At 47.1% G+C, this 27,963-nt stretch overlaps 1 protein-coding gene across 10 annotated transcripts; it reads right to left on the bottom strand.

Annotated features, from left to right (window-relative positions):
• Positions 1 to 214: 214 nt before the first annotated feature.
• On the bottom strand, positions 215 to 26,943 carry LOC128329131 (zinc finger protein 282-like). Of its 10 annotated transcripts, none has more exons than XM_053259681.1 (9): positions 26,836 to 26,943; positions 19,474 to 19,878; positions 18,451 to 18,577; positions 17,327 to 17,440; positions 16,022 to 16,141; positions 15,336 to 15,449; positions 12,545 to 12,643; positions 7,422 to 7,823; positions 215 to 4,176 (listed from the first exon to the last, which is right to left on the bottom strand). In XM_053259681.1, the coding sequence occupies exons 1-9, from the start codon at positions 26,926 to 26,928 to the stop codon at positions 2,600 to 2,602; spliced, it is 3,051 nt and encodes a 1,016-aa protein (XP_053115656.1). In that variant the 5' UTR covers positions 26,929 to 26,943; the 3' UTR covers positions 215 to 2,599. The 10 variants fall into 10 exon arrangements, with proteins under 10 accessions (XP_053115656.1, XP_053115654.1, XP_053115653.1 ...); XM_053259679.1 differs by lacking the exon at positions 26,836 to 26,943 and adding an exon at positions 26,782 to 26,823; XM_053259678.1 differs by lacking the exon at positions 26,836 to 26,943 and adding an exon at positions 25,809 to 25,889.
• Positions 26,944 to 27,963: the final 1,020 nt, after the last annotated feature.

The following is a 27,963-nucleotide window of genomic DNA, read 5'->3' as shown; positions in this document are numbered from 1 at the left end:
TTAATTTTCAGCCTTGTTGTGAGCAAGGAAGACACATTAGACTTGCCCCCATCAGGAAAACTCCCCTCACGGACCAATACAATTTAAGCAACAAAAAAGGAGAACTCCCTTTGCTGACAAAATAATGAGATGTTAATTTGTAGTAACACACCAAGAGAAGGCAGCTTCTTGCCTCTATAGTGAAAATATTTGTAAATAAAAACCAAAACTGTCATGATTTTAATCTTTTTTTAATACAAAAGAGGGTGAAGGGAGAACACTAAAGTGAAAATCACACACACACAGAAAAAACAAATGCAGGATTACAATTTCAAACTTGGAGGGGGTGGGTGGGAATGCTAAACATGCTAATTAAAAGAACAGTACAAATGAATTAGCCACAACCCTCAAACGTTCCATGGTCAGAATGGAACCAGTAACCACAGGAACTGCCAGAACAAGCAGCAAAGTTGAAAAATGTATTGACTAAGGAGCGATTGTAAGATGCAGTCAGGAGAGCCTTTCGTGTAGTTGCCATTAAAAATATTCCCCATATTCCAGAGAGTTGGAGGGAGCACTGGAATATGCTGCTCAGGCCGCAGCCAGCTGCACGCACCAACTCTCTTGGTCACTGCAACCTCAGTCAACTGTGCAAGCACAACTTTTACTTGGAAACACTTTGCCAAATGGTCTCTGGAGTGTATTTCTTTTTAAGGAGGCAGAGGGGGAAGTCCCGCCCCTTCAGTGGGGACCAAGTTCACAGTAGACTTCCTTTCACAGCAGACCCCCAGTAGAACCGGATGTGGTTCCACCCTGCTCCAGTGAGAACGCAACAGAGAAACCAGACCACAGAACACTCCTCGCCTCCCACCTTAAATCCCCCCAAAGCACGCCACTGTCTGTGCTGCTGTGGCCATGCCATTCTGAGTCCATCCACGATGCCCAACGTTGCTGAGATGGACATCAAGATCTCTCCTCTCTCTCCCTTGAGCTTCAAAGGCTGCTTCCTGGCGGCTCACCACCATCTTGGTCTGCATTTAGCAGTGGTGGTCCAAGACTGCTCTGTGCCTGAGCCAGGGCACCAAATGCTAGCCGCCTCCATTTGTTCAGCGGGGGGGGGGGGCAGACAGCCACTGCTACCCCTTGATTTCATGCATGCACCTGTGCACACGCACTCACTTCTGCCGCCGCCGCCACTGCCTCCTCCTCCTCTGTAGTGGCAATAGCTGCAGTACTCCATCGTCTTTTCCGCATCTGCTCCTCCCCCTTCTCATTATCAGTCCAGTGGCAAACAAGGGAGAAGGGAGAACAGCAGAAGGCAGCAGCGAAAAGCTGCTCAGATGAAGAGGGGCAGCAGGTGCTCCAATAATTCACTGCTTGAGGCGGCCGCTTCACCTCCCCTCATGGAAGGTCTGCCCCAGCATTTGGCAAATGAACACAGCTAGAGAGGGCCTAAATCTGTACATAGCACATGTCACCAACACTCCTGGCTCCAACCAAAACACTCAGACGTCACATTCCCAGCTCAACTGCTCATGACTCAATGAAGCTCCTGTGTGGATGGACAGGCTGTGGGCACCCTCTTGAACTGTCAGTCCAATTCCTTCCTTGCGGGATTTGAGATGGCAGACACACTAATGGTCTAGAAAGAAAGCTCTATCAAAACTGGATACAGTGAGCTGACAATCCAGAGTTGGGTGTGTATGTGTGTGTAGTGTGTCCACTACACATCACTGAAGCACAACTTCTAATTGGGAGAGGTATACAACCCATCCCGCCACTCAGCATGAAACTGGAATTCCATGGAGCTGATTCTAGGAGGAAACGGCATGAAACTGCTTTGCTGCTGCTGCCGCTTGTCACAGAAACAACAAGGAGATGGCTGCCTCCTCCCCTTACACCTCTTTCCCTTTTGACTGCCAATTGGCCAGAAAGGGCTGCTTTGAAAGAGGTCCAGCAAAACATCCCGGTGAATACTGAAACAAAAAGAAGGCCATGCTTTCCCATCTGGAACTCCCAACAGAATGGTCTCCCACACCGCAACGTGCCTTTGTGTGTGCATTCATTTCAACGGCCTTCCCTAATGCTGGCTGGCAAAGCACTGGGGTCTCCTATGTATTAGATGGTGGCACTGAAAGGATGCCCAGGGGACTCCCTCTGGCAGTGCTATTACCACAGGCTGGGATCCCTCCCTGTAGGCAAACTGATGCCCTCAACTCTGAGGTGCCTGTTCAATGTTACAGGAGCACCGTGAGATGCTTTCTGGAGCATATACCCCACGGCACTCCTGGAATGGTTGAAAGGCCATCGCCAGGTGGACAGGGCCAACTGGGCAGATCTTTCCCACAGAAGCAGTGCTCCAAGGTCCTGACTGTATAAGAAAGACCCATGCAACTGGCCTCACCCACATGGCTGTGGGCCTGTAGACCCTGCAGGAGTGCCTCAGAAATGCCCCTCTCACGGTGCTCCTGAGAGACGCTGTGCAGGATCACAGGGGAGAAGGTGTATTCAACCCCTTCTAGAGCCCCCGATGACCAGGGGCAGCCCTTCTGATTGGCCTTTCTACGCTAACTGGCCCATTCCATGCAGGGAGCCATTTCTGCCGCTGGCTGGGGAGGACTCATTTGCTCCTCTGCGTTTGCGCGAGCTGCAGCTCCTCCTCCACATGCTTCCTCTTATGCTCATCCAGCAGCCCCTGGAAAGTGTACCTCCGCGTACACCTGTCGCACTGGAAGGGGCGCTCCGCCGTGTGGGTGAGGAGGTGATCTCTCAACAGCTCATGGTAAGCAAAGCGCCGCGCACACCGGTTGCAGGCATACGGCTTCCCTACAATGTGCTCAGTTGGGAACCCAGAGGGTGCGGCACTTTGGGGGCCCGGCTCGTCCTTGCCGGGCTGCTCTGTGAAGTGAGCGCCGACATGTTCCGCCAGCGCCATGGGCTCTGGGAGCTCCTGGTTGCAGATGCAGCAGTGGAAAGGCTTCTGGGTGAAGTGGATCAGCAGGTGGTTGACAAGGGCCTCTTTGTACACGTAGCTGCGGTTGCAGTGGGGGCACTGGAAGGGCCGCTTCCCGCTGTGCAACCGCAGGTGCTCCACCAGCAGCTCTTTGTGGAGGAAGAGGCTGGTGCAGAGGTGGCACCGCAGCGGCTGGTCCGGGACCTGCTGGGGCTCAGATGGTGGCCCCTGCTGGGACCCACCGCCGTGGCTCGGGGCAGACTGGGCAGGAGGCTGGGCTGTGGGAGCACACTCGGGATCTGGGGAGGCCCACTGGCTGTCAAATTCTGCACCGCCCTGTGTACACAGATATGGCCAAACCTCCAAGTTTCTTTGGAGGAGTTCAGTGTCCGCTTGCCACCGAGACCGACTATGTGTCTCCTGCAGAAAATGCTTCATCTGCTCAGCGAGGAACTTCTGCCAGCTGGAGGCGAAGTCCACCTTGGCGTCTGGGAACAGCCTTTTCACTGCGGCGGCATGCAGCTCCTGGTGGGTGGTCAGCACCTTCTGGCTGGCAAAGCTGCTCTTACACCAGTTGCAGATGAACGGCCAGCCACAGGCATGGGTCCTCCGGTGATCCACAAGCTCAGAGAAGGACAGGAAATTCCACTGGCAGCTGGCACACCTGTATGCCCTCCCCACATTGTCATGAGCCTTCCAGTGTTGCGTAAGCTCCTGGCTGGTTTCTAAGCCGGCTCCACAGTCATCGCAAAAATGCTTCCAAACTCGCTGGTGCTTCTTCTGGTGGGCCAGCTGCAGCGCCCACTGGCTGAATGTTGCCCCACAGGTGATGCAAGCAAATGGCTGTGTGTCCCCCACATGGGCAAAGGAAGAAAGTTTCCTGCGCAGGCGCTGCTTGCAGCTGGGGCAGGTGGCAGGGTGCAGGCCGTCAGATGTGGGCTGCTCTTCACTGTCAAAGCTCTGGTGGCATTCAACACACTTATGGGGATGTTCCACAGCCTCCCCATGGCTGAGCATGGGCTGTTTCTGGGGGCTGCGCTTCTCAGAGTCTGAACTGGAGTGTGGACGTTTCAACAAGCCTTCCAGCCTCTCCTTGATGGGCTGTGCCCCAATGCTAGGCTGAGGACCGAAAGCCGGATCTGTCCCAAGGCTACAAGATGAAGTTCTTCTGGAGGAACGCCTGAGCGAGAAAGGCTTGACATCATCGCCGTCTTCCTCTAGCTGGACTGTGATTTCATGTTCTGCTGGGGTTAAAAGTGAGAAGGGGAGAGAAGAAGGGTACCAGGTGTTACACAGACAGGTAGGAAGGTTCTCTAACAAGGATCGTGGTTCCCCGTTTCCCAACTGCGTAACCCAGTGATGGGCACCCAAGCATGGAGTGAGCTGTGAGTGCTTCTGAAGCTACAAAAAGGCAGGGCAGAGGACGACCCAGGCCACTTGCTTCTGCCACCCCTTAAGGGGGCCCACTGGGAGTTCTCAGCTCTAGAACCAAGCCGAAGTAATCCAAGGTGAGGATCAACCTCTCCCAGATAGAGAAAGTGGACAAGCTCAAGGGAGGAGAAGCTCTCAAAGAAGCTTTTATTATTTTCATAGGCCAAACTAGATGCGACTGTGGCAAGAACCACGTGTTTAAACCAGTATCACTCCCAATAATGCTGCACCTGATCTCTCTGTGTAGTCTGCCTGGGGATGATGGGAACTATAGTCAACAACATCTGGGCATCACTGCTTCCCAGTGGTCTGAGTTGTTTGCTTTGAGCTTAAAACATGCCTAAGTACCACTGGATTATGCTCAGGATTGCAAAGTCATTAAATTTACTGATAAATCTCAGGAATTACCCATGTGCCTCAGTATGGTTCTTAGCCACACACCTACTATTTATTGGCATCAACATTCACCAAGAGAAGGCAGAGAATGGCAAGAATTAAAAATGATTTTTCAAATATTTACTGGTAAGCCCAACAATCCTACAAAGATTACTGCAGCCAATAACCAAGAAAACCTACTGTTAATATTTAAGAACATTTTCAATCTCTTATACAAAACCATTCTGCGTCAAAATTAACCACAAAATGAGCTCTCGGCAATGAACAACTGAGCAAAGCAATCTTTCAAACAACAAGATTTAATAATAAGATTTCTGTTAACATCCACTACATACTGCTGTGAGCAAAGCCAGCAGGTACATCTAAGACAACATTACTTTTCAGCAAAGAACCACTTTCTATTACATGACATTTATACTGATGTTCACTATCACTCAAGACCCCTTTTTTCTGGTCAACATACAAACATTCAGCATAGCACAAAGCAAGACCATCAGTAGACTTTTATTCCTGATAGCCAGGCTGACACTTGTGTGGCACATGAAGTAACACCTGAAAGTGCACATGAAGACTTTCTCCTGGGATGTATGTGTGTTCTTTCTTAATATTGTTAATTGTAGCTGACCTTTCTACAACAGTATTCAAGGCAGCTCACAACAATAAAATTAACAAAATATAATACAAAACAAATTGCAGCACACCTTGAAAATTAACAGCATACTCACAGATTAAATAGTAACAGCAGCAATTTGACCCTGGTTATGACACCAACTAAAGCTTCTGGACTGTCTTCAAAGGCAGCCCTACGAAGAGCACATTACAGTAATCTAGGCTGCAGCTGAGAAAAACAAGATTGACCAAGGCTAGGCCTGGAAGTTGATAAGAGGCACCCCTGGCCACTACCACGACCGGAACATCCAGGAGCAGAACTGGATCCAGGGGTACTCCTAAACCACAAACCTCCTGCTTCAGAGGAAACACGGCCTGATCTGGAACAGCTGAACACCTACTCCTAGATCTCCAAAAGCCTCAAAGAACAACACTACTGTCTTGTCTGGTTTAAGCTTTCGTTTGTTCATCTTCATCCAGTCCAAAGCTACCACCAATTATCAGTTCAGGGCTTCAAGTGCCTTCCTAGGATCTTAAGATGGAAATGAGATGAGGTGGGAGTCATCCTCATAATGGTGACACCCTGGGACAGGGGTTGCCACATGTTGTTTGACTACAATTCCCAGCATCCTCAGTCACAATGGTGGCCAGAATAATGGGAGTTGTAGTCAAATAAAATCTGTTAATGACATACTCCGCAACTAACTGGGGATCACCCATTTGATTAATCCAGGAAGCAGCAGCAGCAAGTCAAATACATACATGGCACTGAAGCAGCAAAAGCCGAAAGTAGGGAAGTGCAAAAAATTCAAACCAACTGATTTGAATTAAAATCAAATCGATTCGACAAGACTGCTTGCACAGAATGGGATTCGTTTGAATTCGATTCAAATTCGCCCAGATTCAAATAGATTTGAACAAATCCCATTCTATGCAAGCAGTTTGAGGCGAACTGATTCAAATTTGACTTTGACAAATTTGAATCAGTTTGAATTTTTTGCACATCCCTAGCAGAAAGGGGAAACAACAATAGTGAACAGGAAACTAAAAATGGTGACCATTCATACACGTTAGGGTTTTTCAGGAACCATAGCAATTCTCCCTGAAAGCAGATTTTTCACCCTAAAAGGCGACACCGGCAAATGTTTGGTGGAGCCTCGTAAGTCATATGTCCTGGCTGAAGTGTTGTTATCACATTTGTCCCTACAGAATACAAGTACAGAAAGAGAGCAGGCCTTCGAGTCAGTGCATTTTTTGGTCTACAGACAGACAGCACTCCGAAAGGCATTCTGAAGAATGGCACGGTCATCTTCTTTCTAAAGCTTGGGCAGCTTCCAACATCCTTCTTCTCCAAAGACCCAGGTATTTATTTCATTTCTGGTGTGGTCCTTAGCAAGGTTCTGTTCAGAAGAAGTGCCTTCATGAAACAAGTCTGAATTTCTATCACCTTTGATAATCCCAGGCCATTTGGGGGCATCCAAAAGGCAGTGTCCGCAAAGCAATCTTTTCACCCCATGGGATGAACTCTTCACAGTCTGAATGAAACAGTGTCAGGCTGCACCCCTGTGCTATTGCCTCCCCGCTCCGCGTGCCAAGCTTATTTTCAAGGTCTGTGTATGGAGGCTGGGACTGGTCTTGGCTTGGACTGGTCCTTGGCCTTCCACTGTGGCTCCACTAAGCACAGATTTTTAATTATTTGATCTGCAAGTTCTCTGCGGCAACTACAGTACAGAAAATGTGGAATACATGACAACATGGTCATTGTCAAAAAGCAAAGACACTTATAAACTACTTCATTTGTCTGCTTGGTTGTTAGCAGCCCAAGTCGAAGATGTTTTTGCCAAGCGATCTTGACATCTAGTTATGAATCTGAGTTCACCATCAGAAATATATCACATATAAATTATATCATACGGGCAACGTGAATCCATTTCACTGCGTAACGCTGGCCTCGACGCAAAGCCCCTTTTGGGTCCACTCTGCTTTTTCTGGCACAACTCACAAAGTTTCAAGTAAGTCATTACAGCTTCAGCGGTAACATTTTTGTACTTACGACTAAGTTCCTTTAGCATCCTGGTCCGACCACCATGGCCAATGGCAACATGTGCTGCATGCAAAATGTCAAACAAGTCCTCGTACTGAACAAAATACACAACTTCTGTATGTCCAGGAGATACAGGCACTACTAACTTCTCTTCGGCACCAATGTTGAGAACATTGAAACGTCTCAGTCGGCGGTAATGTTTGCCTTTTTTGCTACGAAGCCTTTTCGCCTCTTTGACTTCTTCAATCAAAGTCCGGTATCTGTCACGGTTAATGTAACTGTTGTTGTCCTCACGCTTTGTAGACAGGATCTCCTCCATCATTTCATAAAAGCGCCCTCGGTGTTGTTCGCGCAGTGCGTGCTCCATGTCACCAGCAGCAGCATCAGCCCAAGTCAGGAAGGGGGCTGGACCTGGGCAAAGAGGAAGCTCTTACTCTGCAGCCCCAAACAAGGCTCTCTCCTTCCAAACTGGGGCAGACCAAAGAGACCATCCTACTTGTACAGCTCAAACACCTCAACATGGGGCCTGGCATTTCACACCCCCACAGGGTCACCTTTTGAAGAAATCCAGTGTGACTACATGACTTGGGAACTAGATGTCCACACAAATGTGCCCAGGGCAGATCTGTCCTCATCACAGATTTGTCCCAGAAAGCCTAAGTGAACAAGCAAATTCCCAGATTAATGCACTGACAAGTTCCCTTCAACAGTGAACACAATACGTGGCTTACAAGATCTCTTCCAACTCCGTTTCTACGAATACATTACATCAAAAGGATCATACTGCTGGTGAGGGGCATAATCTTAAACCACAGTCCTGAGGTCAGTATGTGTAATCAGAATCAATCCCTTGAGTACCACGGAGAAATGTTATGGAAATCCTGCACTTGAAGGCTTTGGCTTTCCATAACCATGTGCGTTTGTCATCCCCTGCCCAAATCATGGCCCATTCATGATGTCTCAGAGCTTAGTTTTCTGCACGTAAAACAGTTTTCTGCCGAAGCATCAACTGTGCTATCCATTTTCCCCATAGCACAGTTGAAGCTCAGATGCTTCACCTGCTGGAAATAATCTCACTTCCTGAACAGATTAACCCCTATTCTCTAGCTCTTTCTCCCTTGAGCCAAATTTCCACCCTTCTCTTTCAGTACTAAATCCCCACCACCATTTAGCAGTCAGACTTGCAAACCCTACTCCCAGAATTTATCTAACATTACTCTTTCCTAAACCATCCAGCATCCAAAGTGTCCACCCCTCATATTATCTAGAAGAGTAGGTGCAGGTAGCAAAGGTGAAGCTAAAGTCAATGGAGTCTATCCAAAGGAAGTCAGTAATGACTACATCTGATTGAAATTAATGGGCTGGTCTGGAGGATATCTGGCCTGATCATCCTGTCTTTTGTGATATAAAAGTGAGCGTGCATCAGCCCACCCGCACCCCCACCCAGTACACGGTTCCTAAATCGGCAGGGGAGGGGTGTCAAAACTGCCTGACAGTTCAGATAACCCCTCCCCACAACATGATTGAGGGACAATACACTGGGGATGGAGACGGCTCTCATGATGCGCTTGCTTCTTCATCACATGGGGTTGCGCATGAGACAGACTGGCAGAATAGGGCTTGTTAGTCACGACTAACTTGTCCAATTGATTTCAGTGGTGCTTAGTCATAACTAACTTTCTCTGGATACACTTCAATAACTTTCTTTCACGTTACTGCCAAACTGGAGTATTATATATTTTAAAGTTGTAAAAACAATGGTCTTTTAAGATCGTATTTCTAAAGAAATAAATTCATTTTATCATTACTCTTGGTCCTTGTCTGTGTTAGATATTTATTAATAAAGAAGAAGAGGCTAGGAAATCCTTGAGATATATAAATATGTTTTGAAATTCCAAATTGATCTCTCAGAATATTAAGATTTCAAGTGTTTAAAATTACAGAAAGGAGCAGGGAAACAATACAATTCCTATGGTTGGGAAATACTGAAGGATGACCTAATCCACTTCTGTGCCACAAAGGGAAACCATTTACAAATCAACCACTCCCCTCCACTGCCAGATTAACACGCACAAGCCAGAGAGCAGGATCAAGTAGTACATGTGAGATACAGTGCCTGCCTGCAGATGGCTCAAGCAAATGAATGGAGCCACTTCAACTCCAGGGGAAAGCAAAAGAATGCTTTACCATTTATGGTAGATTAAGTATTAGAAAATGTTTCCAAACTTTAGACATGAAACAAGGAACATAGGAAGCTGCCTTACGGAGTCAGACCATTGGTCCATCTAGCTCAGTATTGTCCACACAGACTGGCAGCGGCTTCTCCAAGGTTGCAAGTCGGAGAGTCTCTCAGCCCTATTTTGGAGAGGCTGCCAGGGAGGGGACCTGGAACCTTCTGCATGCAAGCCTGCAGATGCTCTTCCAAGAGTGCCCCGCAATCCCCTAAGGGGAATATCTTACAGTCCTCACATGTAGTCTACCATTCAAATGCAAAGAGATGACCCTACTTAGCAAAGGGGACAATTCATGCTTGCCACCTAATGGTGCAATGGGGAAATGACCTGCCTAGCAAACAAGAGATTGCTGGTTCGAATCCCCACTGGTGTGCTTCCGAGACTATAGGAAACACCTCTATCGGGCAGCAGCAATATAGGAAGGTTCCCAGTTCCCTCCCTGGCAGCATCTCCAAGAGAGGGCTGGGAAAGATTCCTGCCTGCAACCTTGGAGAAGCCGCTGCCAATCTGTGTAGACAATACTGACCTAGATGGACCAAAGGTCCAACTCAGTATATGGCAGGTTCCTCTGCTCCTATCCAGACGACACAACCCACTTTGATGCAGGCCTCCACATTAGACAGCTTGCTTGCCCATTTGCTCTCTTCTCCAAAGCCAGACACCTCCCACAACCCTCCAGCAGAGAGTTAGAACATTCAAATCTTTTTTCAGTTCTTGAAATGCCAGCAGTAATTTCTTCCTTTGAGAAAAATGCTAAAGATGCACCATTTTGCAGCTCTGACACTTCCAGCTAACGGGACAGACATGATTGGACTGTGCTCTTGCCTCTGAATCATTTCCTCAAAGCAAAACTCACTTCCACGCTTTTGCATCAGGAGACTCCAACCACCAACAGCAGCTCACTTGCTGCGCAGTCAGTTATGATCAAACTAGGCCTGCAATTTTTGCACAAGGGTTCCAATAAAGACCGGGGACCCTGCCTCAGGAGTTGAAGAGGGGAAAGCATTCACCAGCACATTCACAAAATAATGTGTATTTGCGTTGCCACCTATGCCAAGGTGGAGGAACGGCGTGAAACTGATAAGGAAGACTGGAGATAGCACAGCTGTCCAAGATCAATATCTTGGTCTCTCTGAAAGTGGAACATCTTCTCAAACACTAGCAGCCAGCAACAGCTGAAAGTTCATGTAATAATTTCTGGAAGGGCCTTTTGTTCCATGTATCTTGCCTGACTTCTGAGAGGATTCTGATAATCTAGACCTGAATGAGCTGTGCAGGACTCACACTGGTGGTCTTGTACAGGCTGGGGGTGTTGGTTCCCTCAGGGCGTAGCTAAAGCTGCTGTCTGTTGTTTCACAACACATCCCTTCCACGGGATCTGGACTTTCTGTTCTGGCAGACCCTGGAGAAGTTATTGCCTCCTTTCCTCTCTCTATCAGAAGGACACTGCTCCCACCAATCCTCTTGGCCATTATGAGAAGGCACCATGCTGCAAATCCCTACCACTCAAGCAACTACCAATGACAGCAAGAAGGGGCCCAGAAGGGTCCACTCCTCGGGAGGTGTGCAAAAAGGATATTGGGCAAGGATCCAAAAGTGTGCAGGGAAACTTCCCATGCAAAGCCAAGAACAGCATTTATTGTCCTCACTGTGAGAATTCTTACAGCCAAAGTTACAAGCTTTTTTTGTTGTTTGAACTGACCAGCTGCTTCTCTTTTCAGCACAGGAAACTGACACACTGAGAACAACTCAAGCTCTGTGTGGTTCTCCCCCAAGTGTGCACACCGTTTCTTGGGACCTTGGCCAGAGTTAGTTATTTTCCCCTGGGGCTAATTGAGAGGTAACCTACACCACTTCTAACTAACATAACCAATAACACAGAAGGTCGTTTGCCAGTTAGGTATCTTCTCCTCCAAGCAGGCAACGGTTGCCATCTAGAAACTTTTAAGATTCTGCTAGGTTTTCTTTAAAAATATGATCTACTCCTTAGGATGTTAAAAAAACAAAAAACAAAAAAAACTACATAGCAAGCAAACTTAATCTTATTGCCAGACAGCAGCAGTTCCAAAATAGATCTGTAGTTATCTAGGTTTATGAGCTCAAATAAAGACTGTCAAGTACACAGACTTTCAGGAAATGTCTAAAAGTATCCTAAAACTGCAACTCAGCAAGTAAATATATGTTACAACTAAGCAATCTGGAAATACAGCATATATAGTCAAGACTGGAATAATTCTAGAATGGCTAATTTTCAGATATTTCTTATGCCAACTAACTTAAAACTCAGTTTCCTCATCTATTTCTTTTCTGTTGTGAGATTAAGCCTTTATCCAAATCAGTGAGCTTTTAACTTGTAAAATCCCACTGATTCTGATCATAAGATCTTTCTACATCAAGTAAAATTTCAGTCTGGTTGCTCCTGTGATGAACCTATTGACTGCAAGCTCCACTCCTCATGTTCATTTCATTTATTCATGGATACTTTTTGTGCCACACTTTAAAGACAAGTAAGCAGGCCTTTAAAATGTTATTATGACCATGGGGTCACCGGACAACCACCCAGATGAAAGCTCTAATAATCTTAAGGGTGGGGGGAGTTACCAAAAGAGGGTAACATGAAAATTGTAGCTAAAGGAAGAGGACTGACCACCTTAGCCTCAAGGTTTTGCAAGCTGTTCACAGTAGGAGATCCTCACACACTGCACTCAGCTATCCAATATTCTTGGGCTTGTATTCACTGTGGAATTCAGGTTTCCTGCTCCAGACTATGGAATGTGGGATGGCGTTGACTGCATTTATTATAGCAGGAAGATTGATTGGGCTAGGAGCTTTGCATGCGCGCACACACACACACACACACACACACACACACACAAACGTTTTCATTCTGTTACTTACCAGTACTGGGGCCTTCACCAAGGAACATTGATTCCTGCGCACAGGGGCCCTCCTGAGGTCCAGCCAAGGTTCCTTCTTCAACTGTGACGGTCCGATATTCTGTCCAGGAATAAGAAAATTACTCTAGCATTCTTCCATCCTCCTCTTTCAGTGACGTTTGAAGCAGAAATGTCTTTTTACAGAAGTCACTGGAAACAAGCCTGGTAAGGGACCCATGAAGAAACAGCTCCTGCCCAACCCTTGACAGTCTGGTAGGTGTCACGGAAAGCAGCCACATTTTTCATGCTCCCCAGGATACACAATGGTTGCGATTCCTGAGCAAAAGGATGGCAACCATATATGGCAACGACCCAGTCAGAAGGCTCTGGTGCAGGGGACAGAGAGCCATGTTCAGGAGGTGGAGGGATCCAAATTTAAATCACTGCAAACCCATGGAAACTCTTTGGGTAGCTTTGAGCACGCCATTCTTCCACAGCCAAATCAACCTCACAGGGGTGATACTGTAACCAAACTTGAGCATTTTGGATCGTAATAATATATATTTATGATCATAATACACTCCGCTTCTGAGGTTAGGTATCAGAACCTAAAGGGGAAAGTCTAAAGATAACTCCGATATAACCAATAACTTTTCAGGAGAGAAGCTATAAATGTAGACAGACTATTTAGGAACAGTCTTTCAGGTTGATTTCCAGGGAATTCACAACACAACTCAACACAAGCATCTGCAAGGTCCTGGCCTTTCTTCTTTTCCAAGTTCACCTTCCCTCAGGAGAGCAATGGAGTCAGTCAGGATTAGCAGAAGCATCACTAGTTAAACCAGCCCTTCCTCAATCGCCTCTCTCAAGCCCATTTTTATGCTCAGTTTGATCTGATCAACCGCCTACTCCCTTCAGTGTCATTTCCCCATCACTTTCCGAAGTGCCTCCATATAGAATTAGTTGGCGTTTCCTACAACCTGGAGAACTTGAGTATAATCTCTTAACAAGTGGGGTGCATTCCAAAATACGTTTCACCTTGAAAAACAAGAGATGGGGAAATGCACCTGACTGGAGAGATTAGCATATCCAAAATTAAGACTTCAGGTCTTAACAGATTACTTAAGAACATAAGAACAGTCCTGCTGTAGGGATGTGCACAAAACCGGTTCGGCTCAAATCCAAACCAGATTTAGACCGACCCGGCCTGGTTCGGTTTTGTGACCAGTCAAACCAGAACTGGTTCAAGTTCAAACTGAGCCAGTTCGAACCGGCTAGGAGCTCTACTGGTAAAGGGGAATCCAGTGAGGATTCCCCCTTTTCAATAAAGGGGCAGGGGAGCTTGCCTAAGGCCTGAGCCATTTTGGAAGGGCGGTATATAAATCCAATAAATAAATAAAGGGTAGAGCGGGTGGGAGGGGAGTAAGTAACTATTTACAAGTGTTGGCAGGACCTGCGGCAGCAGCAGCTGTAAGGGTGGGGTGTGTGGCTCCACTCCACCCCCGCCAGCCTCCCCCAGAGCAGGCAGGGCCAGTGGTGGCTCAGTTCAGGCCTTCTTCAGCCTGGTTCAGGCCTCTGCGCATGGGGGGAGGCCATTTTAGTGACCTCCACACATGTACAGAGACCATTTGTGTGATGCGTGGTCATACAAGTGGCCTTTGTGCATGCGCGGTGGTCACTAAAATGGCTTCCACACATGCGCAGAGGCCTGAAGCATGTCGAGGAAGACCCGAAAAGAGTCCTGTCTACTCTGAGGGAGGCCGGGGGTGTGTGTGTGTGTGGAGCCGCCACCTCCACAGCTGCCATAAGCACTTGTAATTAATTAATTACTCCCTTCCCACCCGCTCTACCCCTACAGGTAATGGGGAATCCTCACGAGATTCCCCTTTACCAGTAGAACTCTGAGATGGCTTGGTTTGAACTGGGTCCAGTTCGAACTCAGACCGGCCATGGCCGGTCTGGTTCAACCCCAAACCTGTTGAGTCGGGCCAGCTCACACCCCCGTACCCTGATGGAGCAGGCCCAAGGCCTATCTAATCCAGCACCCTGTTTCACACAGTGGCCCACCAGATGCTTCTGAGAAGCCCACAGGGAAGAGGCGAGGGAATGCCCTCTTTCCTGCTGTTGCTCCCCTGCAACTGGTATCCAGAGGCATCTTGCATCTGAGGCTGGAGGTGACCTATAGCCACCAGACTAGTAGCCACTGATAGACCTTTCCTCCATGAATTTGTCTAAGCCCCTTTTAAAACCATCCAAGCTAGTGGCCATCCCCACACAATTAGCAGAGACACTAATGATGTGTTGTCTGAAAAAGTACTTCTTTTTGCTGGTCCTAAATTTTCGGATCTTCAGTTTCATGGGATGACCCCTGGTTCTGGTGTTGTGAGAGAGGGAGAAAAATATCTCCCTATCCACTCTCTCAACTCCATGCATAATTTTATTCACCTCTATCATGTCTCTCAGTAGTCACTTCTTTTCCAAACTAGAAAGCCCCAGATACTGTAGCCTTGCCTCATAAGGAAGGTGCTTCAGGCCCTGAAAATCTTTGTTGCCCTCTCCTGCATAGGAACATAGGAAGCTGCCTTAGACAGAGTCAGTCAATTGGTCCATCTAGCTCAGTATTGCCTAGACAAACAGGCAGCAGCTTCTCCAAGGTTAGTCGCAACCATCTAGTGATGGGAGCTGCCAGAACAGATTCCATTTGCTCCTTTGCATCCATCTACATATCTTGGCAACAATGTGCACATTACATGCATTTCTGCAAGGACAAATGTAATACTTGAACAGATTCCAAGGTCAAATGCAGGACGTACCCAGGCTACCATTGTGGTTGAGATCTCCTTCATGACAATCTCCTGGACCAAAGCATACCTCCTCCACCTCCTCTTTAATCCATGAAGAAACATCCATTGCATCGACAGAAGAACCTGTGCAGAAAAGAGAAAGGGGCACATTGCATTGCTCTTCTCCGACAACTATCTCACAGAGCCTGGGGACAAGAAGAGTTGCATGGTGTGATACAAAGAGAACATGCATGCTTAGCAGACAGGGAAGCTAAGCTGAAAGAGGATGCAAACATCAGGAGAGCCAGAGCCCAGATGTGGCATGGGCTGAAAGAAATGGTACTAGGCAGTAGGCTAAGGAGTGCAGAAGAGAGGAAAGGCTGAATGGAGTTGGAGGAGGTCAAGGGAACAGATACTGAATTCCAACTTAACATCTATGAAGTAGACACCAAAGAGAACAGGAAGGGTATTGAAGGAAATGGGGTGGGGAAACTTCTGAGTAAGAAAAGATGCCTCTTGTCTCCCCCAGCAGCCAAGGGGGGCATTAAGTCTCCAGGGACATTAACCAACAACCTGGCAGGCTCTCTACTGGGTAAAAAGCCTTCTACTTCCCAATAACCTCTCACAATGCAAGGGGTGACCAGTTTGGAAGGATGAGTCCTTTAAGCCAGGGCCGTACGTTCCTGCTTATGAGCTGGGGAGCAGCAGGAACTCACCTATGTGGGAACCATCACTCAGCTCTCTCGTCTCCTCAGGAGGCCTAACATCCCCACACGGTGGTTCCTCCACCTCTTGTTTAAGCCACGAAGAAACATCCACTGGAGCAACAGGGAAGTCTGTGTGGAGGAAAGAAAGGGGCATTGTGCTTTACTGGTTGGCAATGAACACTATTCACACACAGCAAACTGCTGGTGACAGCCCTGAAGCAGAAACACTTACCTTGCGCATTAAATGATCAAGACCTTCCAACCTCTTCCCTAACAGCTCCCCAGTAAGAGAAGCCTTAACTTTCAAGCCATCCCTGCATCCCAAACCAACCTTCACCACATTCTAGAAGTGCCTAATTTTGCAGTGATGCCTAAGCAGCCTTGAACATACAAGACTCGTAGGGAAGAAGCTGGCCTTCCAATCTGAAAGCAAGAACTTTCTTCTTTCTGTTAAGGAAGGATCTAATTAAAAGGAAATCACCTAGGATCCAGGCAGGGTGGATTTGATTTAAATCAAACTGATTTAAATCACGATTTAAATCACGATTTAAATCACTAGCAGGGTGGATAAAAATCAATGCTTTTTTTTAAAAATCAAAAAAATCGGATTTAAATCAAAAAAATCCGATTTAAATTTTAAAAAATCCGATTTAAATTTTAAAAATCTGATTTTTTTGATTTTTTTTTTAAATCATTGATTTTTATCCACCCTGCTAGTGATTTAAATCGTGATTTAAATCAGTTTGATTTAAATCAAATCCACCCTGGATCCAGGAGAGTAGGAGGCATTTTACAAACACTGTTGTAAAAGACACGAAGTCAATGATGACATAGGCATACAAGACTACTTTTTCTTCCCAAATGATAATTAATCTCTGTGTTGGAAAAATGTGTTTTGTAATGGATGAAGGTGACTGCAAGAGTGCCTCAAGTACTCAGATCAGGCAGCCACAAAGCAATCACCATGCAGGACAAAGCAAGTCTCTGCAGCACAAGATACTTCTGCTCCTCAGTACCATGAAGAAAGAAACACCCTAAATGGAGATAAGTGTATCTTACATGGGGGTCATTCTTTGTGCTAAAATAAACCCTGAAAGGATATGACTAGGAAGAGAGCCACGTGTCTCTGTCCCAAGTGTCCCCACGTCACCCTGTAAGTGCCACATGTCTCCACAGTCTGCCAAAGGAGCAATTCAAAAGGTCACAGAAATTGTCTATTTTTCCTACAGTGGTGTTCTCCCTTTTAGACTGAGAGTAACATCCTTGTTACGAGCAGAAGGCAAAATGAATAAAAGGAGAAAATATCTCATGCACCTGTGCCATGGTCTACAGGGATGCTGCTCCTTTCCGAATCTCCAGGACCCTTCTCACACAGGTCATCCCCTTGTTCTATCTGGGTCAGGATCTCAGGCTTGGCAATAGCATAATCTGCTCAAGAGATGGAAGGAGTGGGGAGAAAGAAGCAAGATCACCATACGCCACATTAATATTAGGAGCAGAGGATTATGAAGGAGTGCCAGTAAACTTAATCTACGTTTTAAACCCAAGCAGCACTCCCCTTTTTGGGATAACTTTACGTTCTATCACTTCCTGCGATACCTGAATGCCCTATGCGCAAGTTGGAGAACACAGAGTTTTTTAAATGACCTTTGTTGTTGTTCAAATACAAATATGCAAACAAAACATATGACAAGATCAGTAATTAAAACAAGAGCATTAAACATTGTTCAAGGCTTCCAGAAATGTCTTCCAGAAATGATCATTTTGTTGGCTGCTCCAAATTGCCCTTATCCAAGTCCCCCTGCAAGGGCATTGTGGAAGGACGCTTGCTCCTTCAACAGCACAAGATGAAGAGACCAATCAGGCAAGACGTAAGATACTAGGGTGATTTAAAGAGCTGCCTTATTCCGAGTCAGACCATTGGTCTACCCTGCCCAGTATCACCTATCCCAACAGGCAACAAGCTCTCCAGGGTCTCAAGAGGGCAAAAACTTTTCCCAAACCTGCTTCCAAAAATCCCTTTTAAAAACAAACAAACTTTGAGGTAAAACCCAGACCTTCAACATGGAAATTATTATTATTATTATTATTACATTTATATCCCGCTCTTCCTCCAAGGAGCCCAGAGCGGTGTACTACATACTTGAGTTTCTCTTTCACAACAACCCTGTGAAGTAGGTTAGGCTGAGAGATGCGTGACTGGCCCAGAGTCACCCAGCTAGTCTCATGGCTGAATGGGGATTTGAACTCGGGTCTCCCCGGTCCTAGTCCGGCACTCTAACCACTACACCACAGCTCTCATGATCTCAAGGGAATCTGGCTATATTTCCAAAAGCAAGAGGTTTAGACGTACTGATCAGTCAATAATAATTTTCAGCCCACAGCTCATTACAGATCATTCAACAAGCAAAATTCTGAGGAAGGAATGACACCCTCACCAAGTGAAACAAGTGTCTCGTAATTGCTTTTCATGACTGTTTTGTACAGCTCCTTCTGTAACTCGTCCAGGTCTCCCCATTCCTGCTCGTTGAAATGGACTGAGACATCATCAAAGGTTACAGGCACCTGGAACAGCAAGGATGATAAATTCAGCACCCTCTTGCCTCCAATCCATTCTGCCCAACTGGAAGATGAAAAATATCTCCAGGTTGTGTTGGGGGGTGGGGGGTGGAGGAGACTGACAAAAAACTATCTTCTATAGAAAATGGATGTGAAGTTTTATTCAAAACAGAGCATTCCATTCCAGGCTGCCCCTTTTGGCCACATAGATAAATAACTCTGTTTCCAAAGGCCCTCAGCATCTTGCAGTCCCATTAAAAACAGTCAGAACTGCTGAGGAAAGTGAAAATATCTGTAAGTCAATTCAACTGATTGGGCATCCCCCCTGCAAAAACAAACAAACAAACAAAAACAAAAACAAACACTTAGGGGACATCCAGATGACAGCTTCTTGTTGGTGCAGTAGCATACCATAGCACCCTAGGCAAAGATGAGCACCTTTTCCTCTGGTGCTCTCACAGCAAGCACAAGGAGACAGCCACAAGGGACACTGCTACCTTGAGAAGGAACAAGAATTTTCTACAGTACTGCCTTTGCACATGAATCAGAGAATTTTCAGCACAAAAGAAGTGTGCCTATTGGTATTCTGAAAATCACACCTTTCATTTCATTTCTAATCTTCAGGGCTGCAATAAAATGCATTAAAAGGGGAAGACAGTTTCTATCCAGTGTCTGACATGGGGTACATAGGGGAGATCTGGACAGGCATCTGATGGCAAGGAGGAGAGTCGTCCTTTTTTCACAGCTCCTAGTCCTTCCTGACAGCCATAGTCCCTTGCTTGTTCCTATAATACCCTGTCCCAGGACAATTTGTACAATTACACCTGGTGTCATTGAAGAATCTTGGGTAACCCTGGTAGCAGAATTTATGTTTTGACTTGCATTAAGTCAGAATTCCTGACCTTGGGTGTTTCTCCCTTGACACTTGGGGGGAACCTCAGGATCCAGAAGTTCCTGTTCTTCAGCAGATTCTCCACATTCTCCAGCCTCCTCTGCAGCTGCCTGTACTCATCAATCAAGATCCCCAGGGCAGCCCATTTGCTTTCAAGCTGGTTCTCGATGTCTGTCGTGGTCTTTTGACAGCCTGCCAGTTTCTTCTCAACCAACCCAATCCTTCCCTCCAGGCGCAGCAAGCGCATGGTGTGGGTATCCACCGTTTTGTCCACAGCCTGGATTGCTGCCACTGCTGCCCACATGGAAGTCTCCGAGGTTTGCCCCTGCGTTTCCTGCACTGCTGACTGCTTGGGGTTCACAAGGGACTGGAAAGGCAGCAGAGGCCTCGACTCTGCATCACACTCCATAGCCTGCTTTAGAGAGACAGAAACCCAAAGTCAGCGGTCATCCTGCATTTCAGGTTAGATCTGCTGCATTCAGAAAAATCATCTCCCTTCCCACAACACTTTTTCTTCATGAACTGCATTTCCTCCTTCTGCAACGTCAGCAGCAGCAATGACACCTTTTTGATTAGGAAGCACCATGTGCCCGATGGATACAGAAATGCTGCAATTTTGCTGGCAATTTGCAACTACTGAACTAATCCTGTGACGGTCTTCCCAGAATTTCATATGTGGATGCAAACATGAAGTCAGGGGCGTATCTAGGGTGGGGCAGGCAGGGCACGTGCCCTGGGCGCCACTTGAAGGGGGCGCCATTTCTTAAAATTTCTTTAAAATGGCCACCAAAAACAAAATGGCCACTGGACATGCTCAAATGGCCTCTGTGAGGCCCTAGACCATGCCAGACCTTGCAGAAGCCATTTGAGCAAGCGTGGCGGCCATTTTGTTTCCAGCGGCCATTTTTAAAAATATATATATTTTTAAAAATGACCACCGCACATGCTCAAATGGTGCCTGTGAGGCCCTAGAGGCCAGTGGGAGGAGGGGGAAACTTCGCAGACCCCCCGAAGGGGCTACAGGTAATTTTTTAAAAAAATTTAATATAATATAGGTCACTATACACATATTCAGATTGGCACTATGTACAGAGAATCAGGGCTTGTAAATACTGCGCTGAACTTTATGAGCTAAGATTGTATTCATTTGCTCTTACTTTGCTTTTTGTGATAAGTGAGTTAAATGTGATGTCTTAATAATATGGCTATTAATGGTGAGTTTGTCTTTGAATCAGTGTGAAATCCTTAGTATTAAGGCCCACTGGGAGTTTCTTGCTCTTTCTCTCATTTTAACTGTCTTTCTGAAATACTAGAATATATTCCAAGCAGTGACACAGTTTATTCTGCATATCGTTTAATTATTTTCAGAATATCTGGGAAAAGTCAAATTCTCGATTTATTTTTAAAACTTATGTAATCGTGATGCTACAATGTATAGCAGAGTATTAGACAGGCACTTCTATTTAGTTTTTCCAAGTATACCTCCGCATAATATTTAGGTATTTCATGAGCCCCAGCATACTTAAATTTGTAGTTTTCCAGCATTTTCTTGGTCCGGCTACGTCCACTGCTAAATAGTTTTTGAAATATTAAAAGATTAACGAACCTGACTTGTATTTTTGAGCTGATATTATGGTAAAGTTATCTGAAAGATGGGTGTCAGATGTTTGGACAGGGGGCGCAATTTCAGTGCTTGCCCTGGGCGCTATTTTCCCTAGATTGCATGCAATGGAAAATGTTCCAAGAGGCAATTTAAAAAACACTACAGCAAACCAAGGGGACTATAGATTATTTAAACTTTATGGGTTGAGAGATGTTTGGTTTTCTGTTTTTTTTTTTAAAGATAAACTGAACTCAAACGGGGTATGTTAGTGGAAACTATAACTACCAGTTCAACACCTATTGTTTCCCCTCTAAGTTAAAGCTTTTACCTACAAGGCCAGTGGGATGGGGAAGTCCCAATCCTGATGCCCACAGTTAGCAACCACCAAGATGAGGCCGCTCAAGCACATTCATTGCCTGAACTAGCAGGTCCTTGTAGCCCACCCCAGGAGGAGCCAAGGAAGGCTGCGGGCGGCGGAGTCTCTAGGCGCCACCAGGCGGGCGGGCGGGCGGGCCCTCCTTCTCCTCCTCCCGCTTCCTCGAGGCAGGGCCCAGAGCATCACTGCAAAGCTGCCCAAGGCTTTGCTTGCAACTTTTTAAATGTTTACATGGTTTCAATTGTTCCATTAAATCCATTCAGCGTTCATCGATGAGGTGAAAGGGCTTCGCCCCAGCAGCACAGCCCCCTTGAGAGCTCCCCGCACCCCCTCACCTGGGCCCAGCCACGGGACGGGACGGGTGGGGGCTCCGAGGAAGCGGGCGGCGGCGGCGGCAGCAAGCAGCTCGGCCAGGACAGGGGTTGGGGTCCTCCGACTGCGCACGCGCCCCACCCGGCAGACAGGCTTGTGGCCCTTCTCGCTTTCCGTTTGGGAGTCTGGCTCGGTCCATGGAGGTGGGAAGAGGCGAGAGTGACCAATCCCATGGTCACCGGAGGTAAATTGCGGGTTTGCTTAGAAAAATCCCTTTCTTGAAATGCTTGGTGGTGCTTGAGCGTTCATCAGTCCTCCGCCCACAACCACACAGGATGTACACAAGCCCCCCCACTCCTTTCCTCTCGCTCTGTAAATGGGGAGCCAAGAACTCTGATCCCTTCAAAGCAGAGCTCAGCGCGCACGCGCAGCCAGGTGTCAGCTGTGTGCCCGAATTGCGGCACACGCGCACCGAGTATATATGCGTGACCGCCGTGAGACCGAGGAAGGCAAAGGCTGTTGCTCGCGAGATACCTCTGAAGGGAAAGAGCAGCTCCACAAGGGAATGGGTGGGGCGGCGGGTTTCTCTGCTCTCCGTCATGGGAGCTTCAAGTTGAGGCTGGACAGGCTCCCTCCAACTAACTCTAGGGTCCCATGAGGCAGGTCAGGTGCATTTGGGGTGGGGGGAGGGCTGCGCCCCCTTCGGCTGCTTTGGCTCTCTTGCACTTGGCTGTAAGAATCTGTGTTGGCAAGAGCAGCTGTGGCTCTGCTGTGGAGATGGGCGGAGGTCTGCAAAATACGCCTAAGGAATTGGGTGCATTTAGCTGGAGAAGAGTTCCCTCCCTGGCAGCATCTCCAAGATAGGACATTTTTTTAGGACAATAACATTTTTTATTGAACCAACAAACTACCAAATTATACAGTACGTTACTAAAGCACAATTATATACAAAGGAGTTGTTTTTACATCATATATAGATACAAAGGTTTATATGCATGGAGTTGGTGACCAACAGTGAGGCAGAGTATATGTAGGCAGTACTGTAGCCTAAGGGCAAAGATTTCTAAATATATCAGGTTATCGGAGGGTTTACGTCCAGTGTCCATTTCCACAATTTTTCCCATTGCTGTTTGGAGGAGATACATTTGTCTTTTTGTACATAACCACATAGACTTTTCCAGAAGAAATTTACCATCTTGTCCATGTGGATCTCCTGATTGTATTTTTCCTCCCTGTTCCTATGTAGGAGCATTGCATAAATGACATACAGGAGAGATTCCTGCCTGCAACTCTGGAGAAGCTGCTGCCAGCCTGTGAAGACAGTAATGAGCTAGACAGATAGACCAATGGTCTGACTCAGTATATGGCAGTTTCCTACGTTAAGAGAAAACTGGATGTATTTGGGAGGAGAGAGAGCTGGTCTTGTGGTAGCAAGCATGAGGACTTGTCTCCTTAGCTAAGCAGGGTCCACCTTGGTTGCCTATGAATGGGAGACTTGATGTGTGAGCACTGTAAGATATTCCCCTCAGGGGAGGAATCTGCTCTTGGAAGAGCAGAAGGTTCCAAGTTCCCTCCCTGGCAGCATCTCCAAGAAAGGGCTGAGAGAGATTCCTGCCTGCAACCTTGGAGAAGTCGCTGCCAGTCTATGTAGACAATCCTGAGCTAGATGGGCCAATGGTCTGACTCAGTATATGGCAGCTTCCTGTGTCACTGGGGTGGTGGTACAAAACACCACTTTTCAAAGACCTGAAAGGCTGCCCCATAGAAAAGGGCCAAGACTTGTTCTCTGCTGCCCTCATGGGCTTAAGTGACAGGAAGGTCTGCTTCAGTTAAATGTTGAGAGGAACTCCTAAGTGAGAAGAGCCAATGACCCAGGGGCTAGTGGGTTCCCGCTCCCTGGAGATCTGTAAGGGGTCTGGTTATGGTTGCCACTGGCTCGTTTGGTGGCAACTTGCGACCGGACCTTCTCTGTGGCTGCGGCTTTGGAATATGCTCCTTGTCAAAATAAGAGCATCTCCATCACACAGCAGGGAAGTAACTTGCCGAGCAAGCAAGAGGTTGTCAGTTCAAATCCCCTCTGGTATAAACAACTATATTGGGCAGCAGCAATATAGGAAGATTCTGAAAGGCGGCATCTCATACTGTGTGGGAGGTGGCAATGGTGCACCCCTCCTGTATTCTACCAAAGAAAACCACAGGGCTCTGTGGCCCCTAGGAGTCGACACCGACTCAACAACACAACTTTACCTTTACCATCTCTGATTACTTTTAAGAAGACCTACACACCAGCTGTTTGGTGGGTGGGCAGGGCTAGCACAGAGGCCTCCTCCTGTCTCTGCTGCAGCATGGGCTGGAAGCCTGCCCAGGAGCAGAGGGCTGAGCTCGGGAGGCAGCAGGCCAGTGCTGGCTGCAACCAGACTTCTTGTGCAAGCCCTCTGCCCTCCCCCACCCCACTGGCGCCTGCTTCTGTTCTGGGCCTGCCTCATTGTGGGAGCCATGCCGAAGGTTACTGGGTGGGTCTATATGGGGCTTGGATGGGTTATCCCCTCCCCCTTTGTATTTCCAAGATGGCTTGGCCTAGGCTTTGATATTTGGCACAGAGGCAGGGCAGGATGGGAGGGCTCTGCATATTTAATTTGAAGCAACTTGGCCAATTCCATGATTATTTATTCAAAAATATATTTAGGTCCTATAAATGGCTTGTTTCATGGAACTGAAGTGCCCCCCCACCGACCATCATTCCACTCCCATGTGGAGGAATCTGCCCTTTGCTTTCATAACAAGTTGTTCTAGTAAGAACTATTCTTACTATTCTATTCTCTAACTATTCTATTCAGAGACGTAAGTTTTGGGCGGTATAAAAATATGTTAAATAAATAAATAAGCTATTCAGCCTACTTTCCTTTCACCCTCTCTGCATCTGGACTAAATTTGGGGCAAATTGAGATCCACAAGTTAGATCTCTTCGCCTCAAGTGTTCATGTCTTGGGTTGGGGTGGATGGCATAATTACAAACTGTGCCACTGAGATGTCCCTGTGTGTCACTCACTACAGCTTTCCAAATTTGGTTCAAATCGGCTAGACAGTCTTCAAGTTAGTTCACTTGCACCTCAAAAGTTTATGCATCCGCCATCTTGGATCAGGGTAGGCGGCATCACAAACTATACCATTGGAGCATCCCTGTGTGTCCATTCAGCTGTAGCAAATTTGGTTCAAATTGGTTACTGTCTTCAAGTTAGTGCACTTGCGCCTCCAAAGTTTACATATCTGCCATTGGCAGTGTCACAATCTTCACCGTTGAGGTGTCCCTGTGTGTCTCTATGGCTGTAGCAAATTTGAGTCAAATTGGTTTAAACAGTTCAGAAGTTAACTCTCTTGTACCTCAAAAGTTTATGGTTCTGCCAATTTGAATCAGAATGGATGACATCACAAACTACACCACTGAGGTGTCCTGAGGTGTCACTCACTACAACTATAACTAATTACAGCTATACCAAATCAGTTAGACAGTCCACAAGTTAGCCCACTTGCACCTCAAACGTTCACATGTCCGCTGTCTTGGATGGGGGTGGATGACATCATCACAAGCTTTGCCATTGAGGTGTCCCTATGTGTCCCTACGACTGTGCTCAATTTGGTTCATATTGGTCCAGGCATTGCAAATTTGAAAGAGAGGACACAGAGATGGGGACACTCACACACACAATGCGGAGTGATCTCGTAAGCATGCTGGAAAGTAGACTAAAAAAGGATGAAAGCATTCAACTTTTGTGCCCTTTAGATCCCCTGGAATGGCTTGGCCTAAGGCTTTGATATTGGGCACAGCTGCAGGGTCGGATCATGGGAGGCCTCTGAAGCAGACCAGTCACTCAGTTGGTTTTTAATCATTTTTGAGTGTTTTTTAACAGTGGGAATAGTAGGCTCAGGAATGCTGTGTGCAACCATGGGGCATGTGTGTGTGCGTGCGAGAGCAAGAGAGTGTGTGTGTAGAGAGAGGGAGAGAGGGGGTGCTTATTTTGCAAGGTTCCCCCATTAGCCCAGGCTCCAAATTTACCTGCCTGCACCTCTGCGCCCTCCTTTCTTCCAGTCCCCTGGCCAGTGCAGGAAACTGCGGCACCATGCCCGACAGGTGCCTGGCCCCAGCCTCTGTTTGAAAACCTCCAGCGCATGAAAGCCTGTAACACCATGGGGCAGGCTCTTCCACCGATGAACAGCTCTTACCATTAGGAAATTCTCTTAATGCCACCATTGTCTAGCTTTCTGGGGGCTTCTCTCACTTCCCTCGCAGGCAGAGGGCGGGGGAGGTGATCAACACCCGGAAGGACAGAGTGTGTCAGTCTAGTCTTTTCCTACTTCTAAAGCAAAGCGCCTGGTACTCGGCTACAGCCACGGCCTCTTCTCCAGGCGTCGCAGCGCCACCTGCAGGCGGGAGGAGTGAACAGGGATCCTTTCCGCGCGCGTCTTCCTCCGCGCCCCCGCCTCCACTTTTTGGCGGGAAAGGGCAGTCACGTTCCAGTGGCGGGGACGGGGGGAGCCGCCCTCAGAGCCTCGCCTCAGTCCGGCTCTTTCTGAGGGCTTTTCTGTCAGGCTCAGGAGGGAGCAGACTGTAGATATGTGGGGAGGGCAGCGAGATGAACCTCCTTCCCTGCGCCAGCTGCACAGCAAGCAACATACACTGGGGAGCAGCTCAAGATATTTAGAAACATCAGCCACCATGATAAAGAGACAATACCTCCTTAAGTGGCACAGCGGGGAAATGACTTGCCTAGCAAGCCAGAGGCTGCCGGTTTGAATCCCTGCTGGTCTGTTTCCCAGACTAGGGGAAACACCTGCATTGGGCAGCAGCGGTATAGGAAGAGGCTGAAAGGCATCATCATCTCATACTGTGCGGGAGGAGGCCATGGTCAACCCCTCCTGTATTCTACCCAAGACAACCACAATCTGTGGGCTCCAGGAGTTGAATCTGTGGGCTCCAGGAGTTGAAATCGACTCGACGGCACACTTTACTTTAGTACTGAAGTACTCACGATTGTCGCAGCCTTGTCTGCTGCCATGTTAATTAATCTGGTATACAAACTGACCTCGTCTGCTTCAGAACCCACTGCAAGGACTGCTAACTGTTTTACATTTATCCCGGCACAGCACACCACAGCACAGATCTGTGGTGTAGGCATCGGCCTGCTCCCTCATCAGTCTCCTCCCCGTTTTCACACTTCTCTTCTCCCCCCCCCCAAATGGTTTTTAAACCATCACAGTGTACCACATTTACAAGCCTCCCTTTAGGCTTGGGGGCCTCAACTCTGGAACTACAGACCCACATTAGCACAAGCCTTTATTGGCTATTTATGGCCAACTTCAGCAGCCATTTTTTCTTCAGTTTCTATGGTATTTAGATGTTTTATGTATTAATCAATCGGCTGTTATAAGTTCCATAGGACACTCTTGAGACAAAACGGAGGGTATCATTTTTTAAGTAAGTGCCTTCCATACGAAGTTATTCTGCAAGGGAGCAAACCAACCCTCAAGTTGACAGAATAATGAGGCCCTGCAGCTGCAAATACGCTCTAGTTTCATGCACACACATAAACAATAGATGCCAAAGCATTTCATAATGATAACTCTCATTTATTTGCATAATTCCAAATAAGGACAATTTTGGAAGTAGCACTACAGATGGATTACAAGCGATTCCACAAAAGAAAAAGAAAGGAAAAACACGCTATCAGTAATTCCTAACAGACACCTAATGGTGCAGCGGGGAAATAACTTGCCTAGCAAGCTAGAGGTTTCTGGTTCAAATCCCCACCAGAATGTTTCGCAGACTATGGGAAACACCTACATTGAGCAGCAGCAATACAGAAAGGTGCCGAAAGGCATAATCTCACACTGTGCGGGAGATGGCCATGGTCAGCCCCTCCTGAATTCTACCAAAGACAACCACAGGGCTCTGTGGGCACCAGGAGTTGACACCGACTCGACGGCACACTTTACCTTTAATTCCTAACAGGAAAAAGGTTAAAAGGCCTCAGAATCCAAATTTAAAGTTTCACAAAGAAGTAATCTTTTAGGATTAAAACAAATGTCAAGATGTCCACAAAGGATTGAGTTGGACTCCAAAGAACAGCTCCATCAATCAAGCACAAACCCTCCTGTCATCCTCATAAGGGTATACATTACCTGAGAATTCTAGTTGTCTCATATGTAGAAGG

The sequence above is a fragment of the Hemicordylus capensis genome, chromosome 6 (assembly GCF_027244095.1).
Source record: "Hemicordylus capensis ecotype Gifberg chromosome 6, rHemCap1.1.pri, whole genome shotgun sequence".
NCBI lineage: Eukaryota > Metazoa > Chordata > Lepidosauria > Squamata > Cordylidae > Hemicordylus > Hemicordylus capensis.
The sequence above is the reverse complement of the archived record's forward strand: the minus strand, read 5'-3'. Positions and strand labels throughout refer to the sequence as shown.

Excerpts from the sequence above, each read along its gene's own strand:
- LOC128329131 (XM_053259676.1), bottom strand. The coding sequence starts at position 21,987 with ATGGGATTGGTCACTCTCGCCTCTTCCCACCTCCATGGACCGAGCCAG. Across the intron at positions 19,879-21,777 it reads CGTCCCGTGGCTGGGCCCAG|CAGGCTATGGAGTGTGATGC; the intron begins GTGAGGGGGTGC and ends GTCTCTCTAAAG. Across the intron at positions 17,441-18,450 it reads CGAGACACTTGTTTCACTTG|ATTATGCTATTGCCAAGCCT; the intron begins GTGAGGGTGTCA and ends TCTCTTGAGCAG.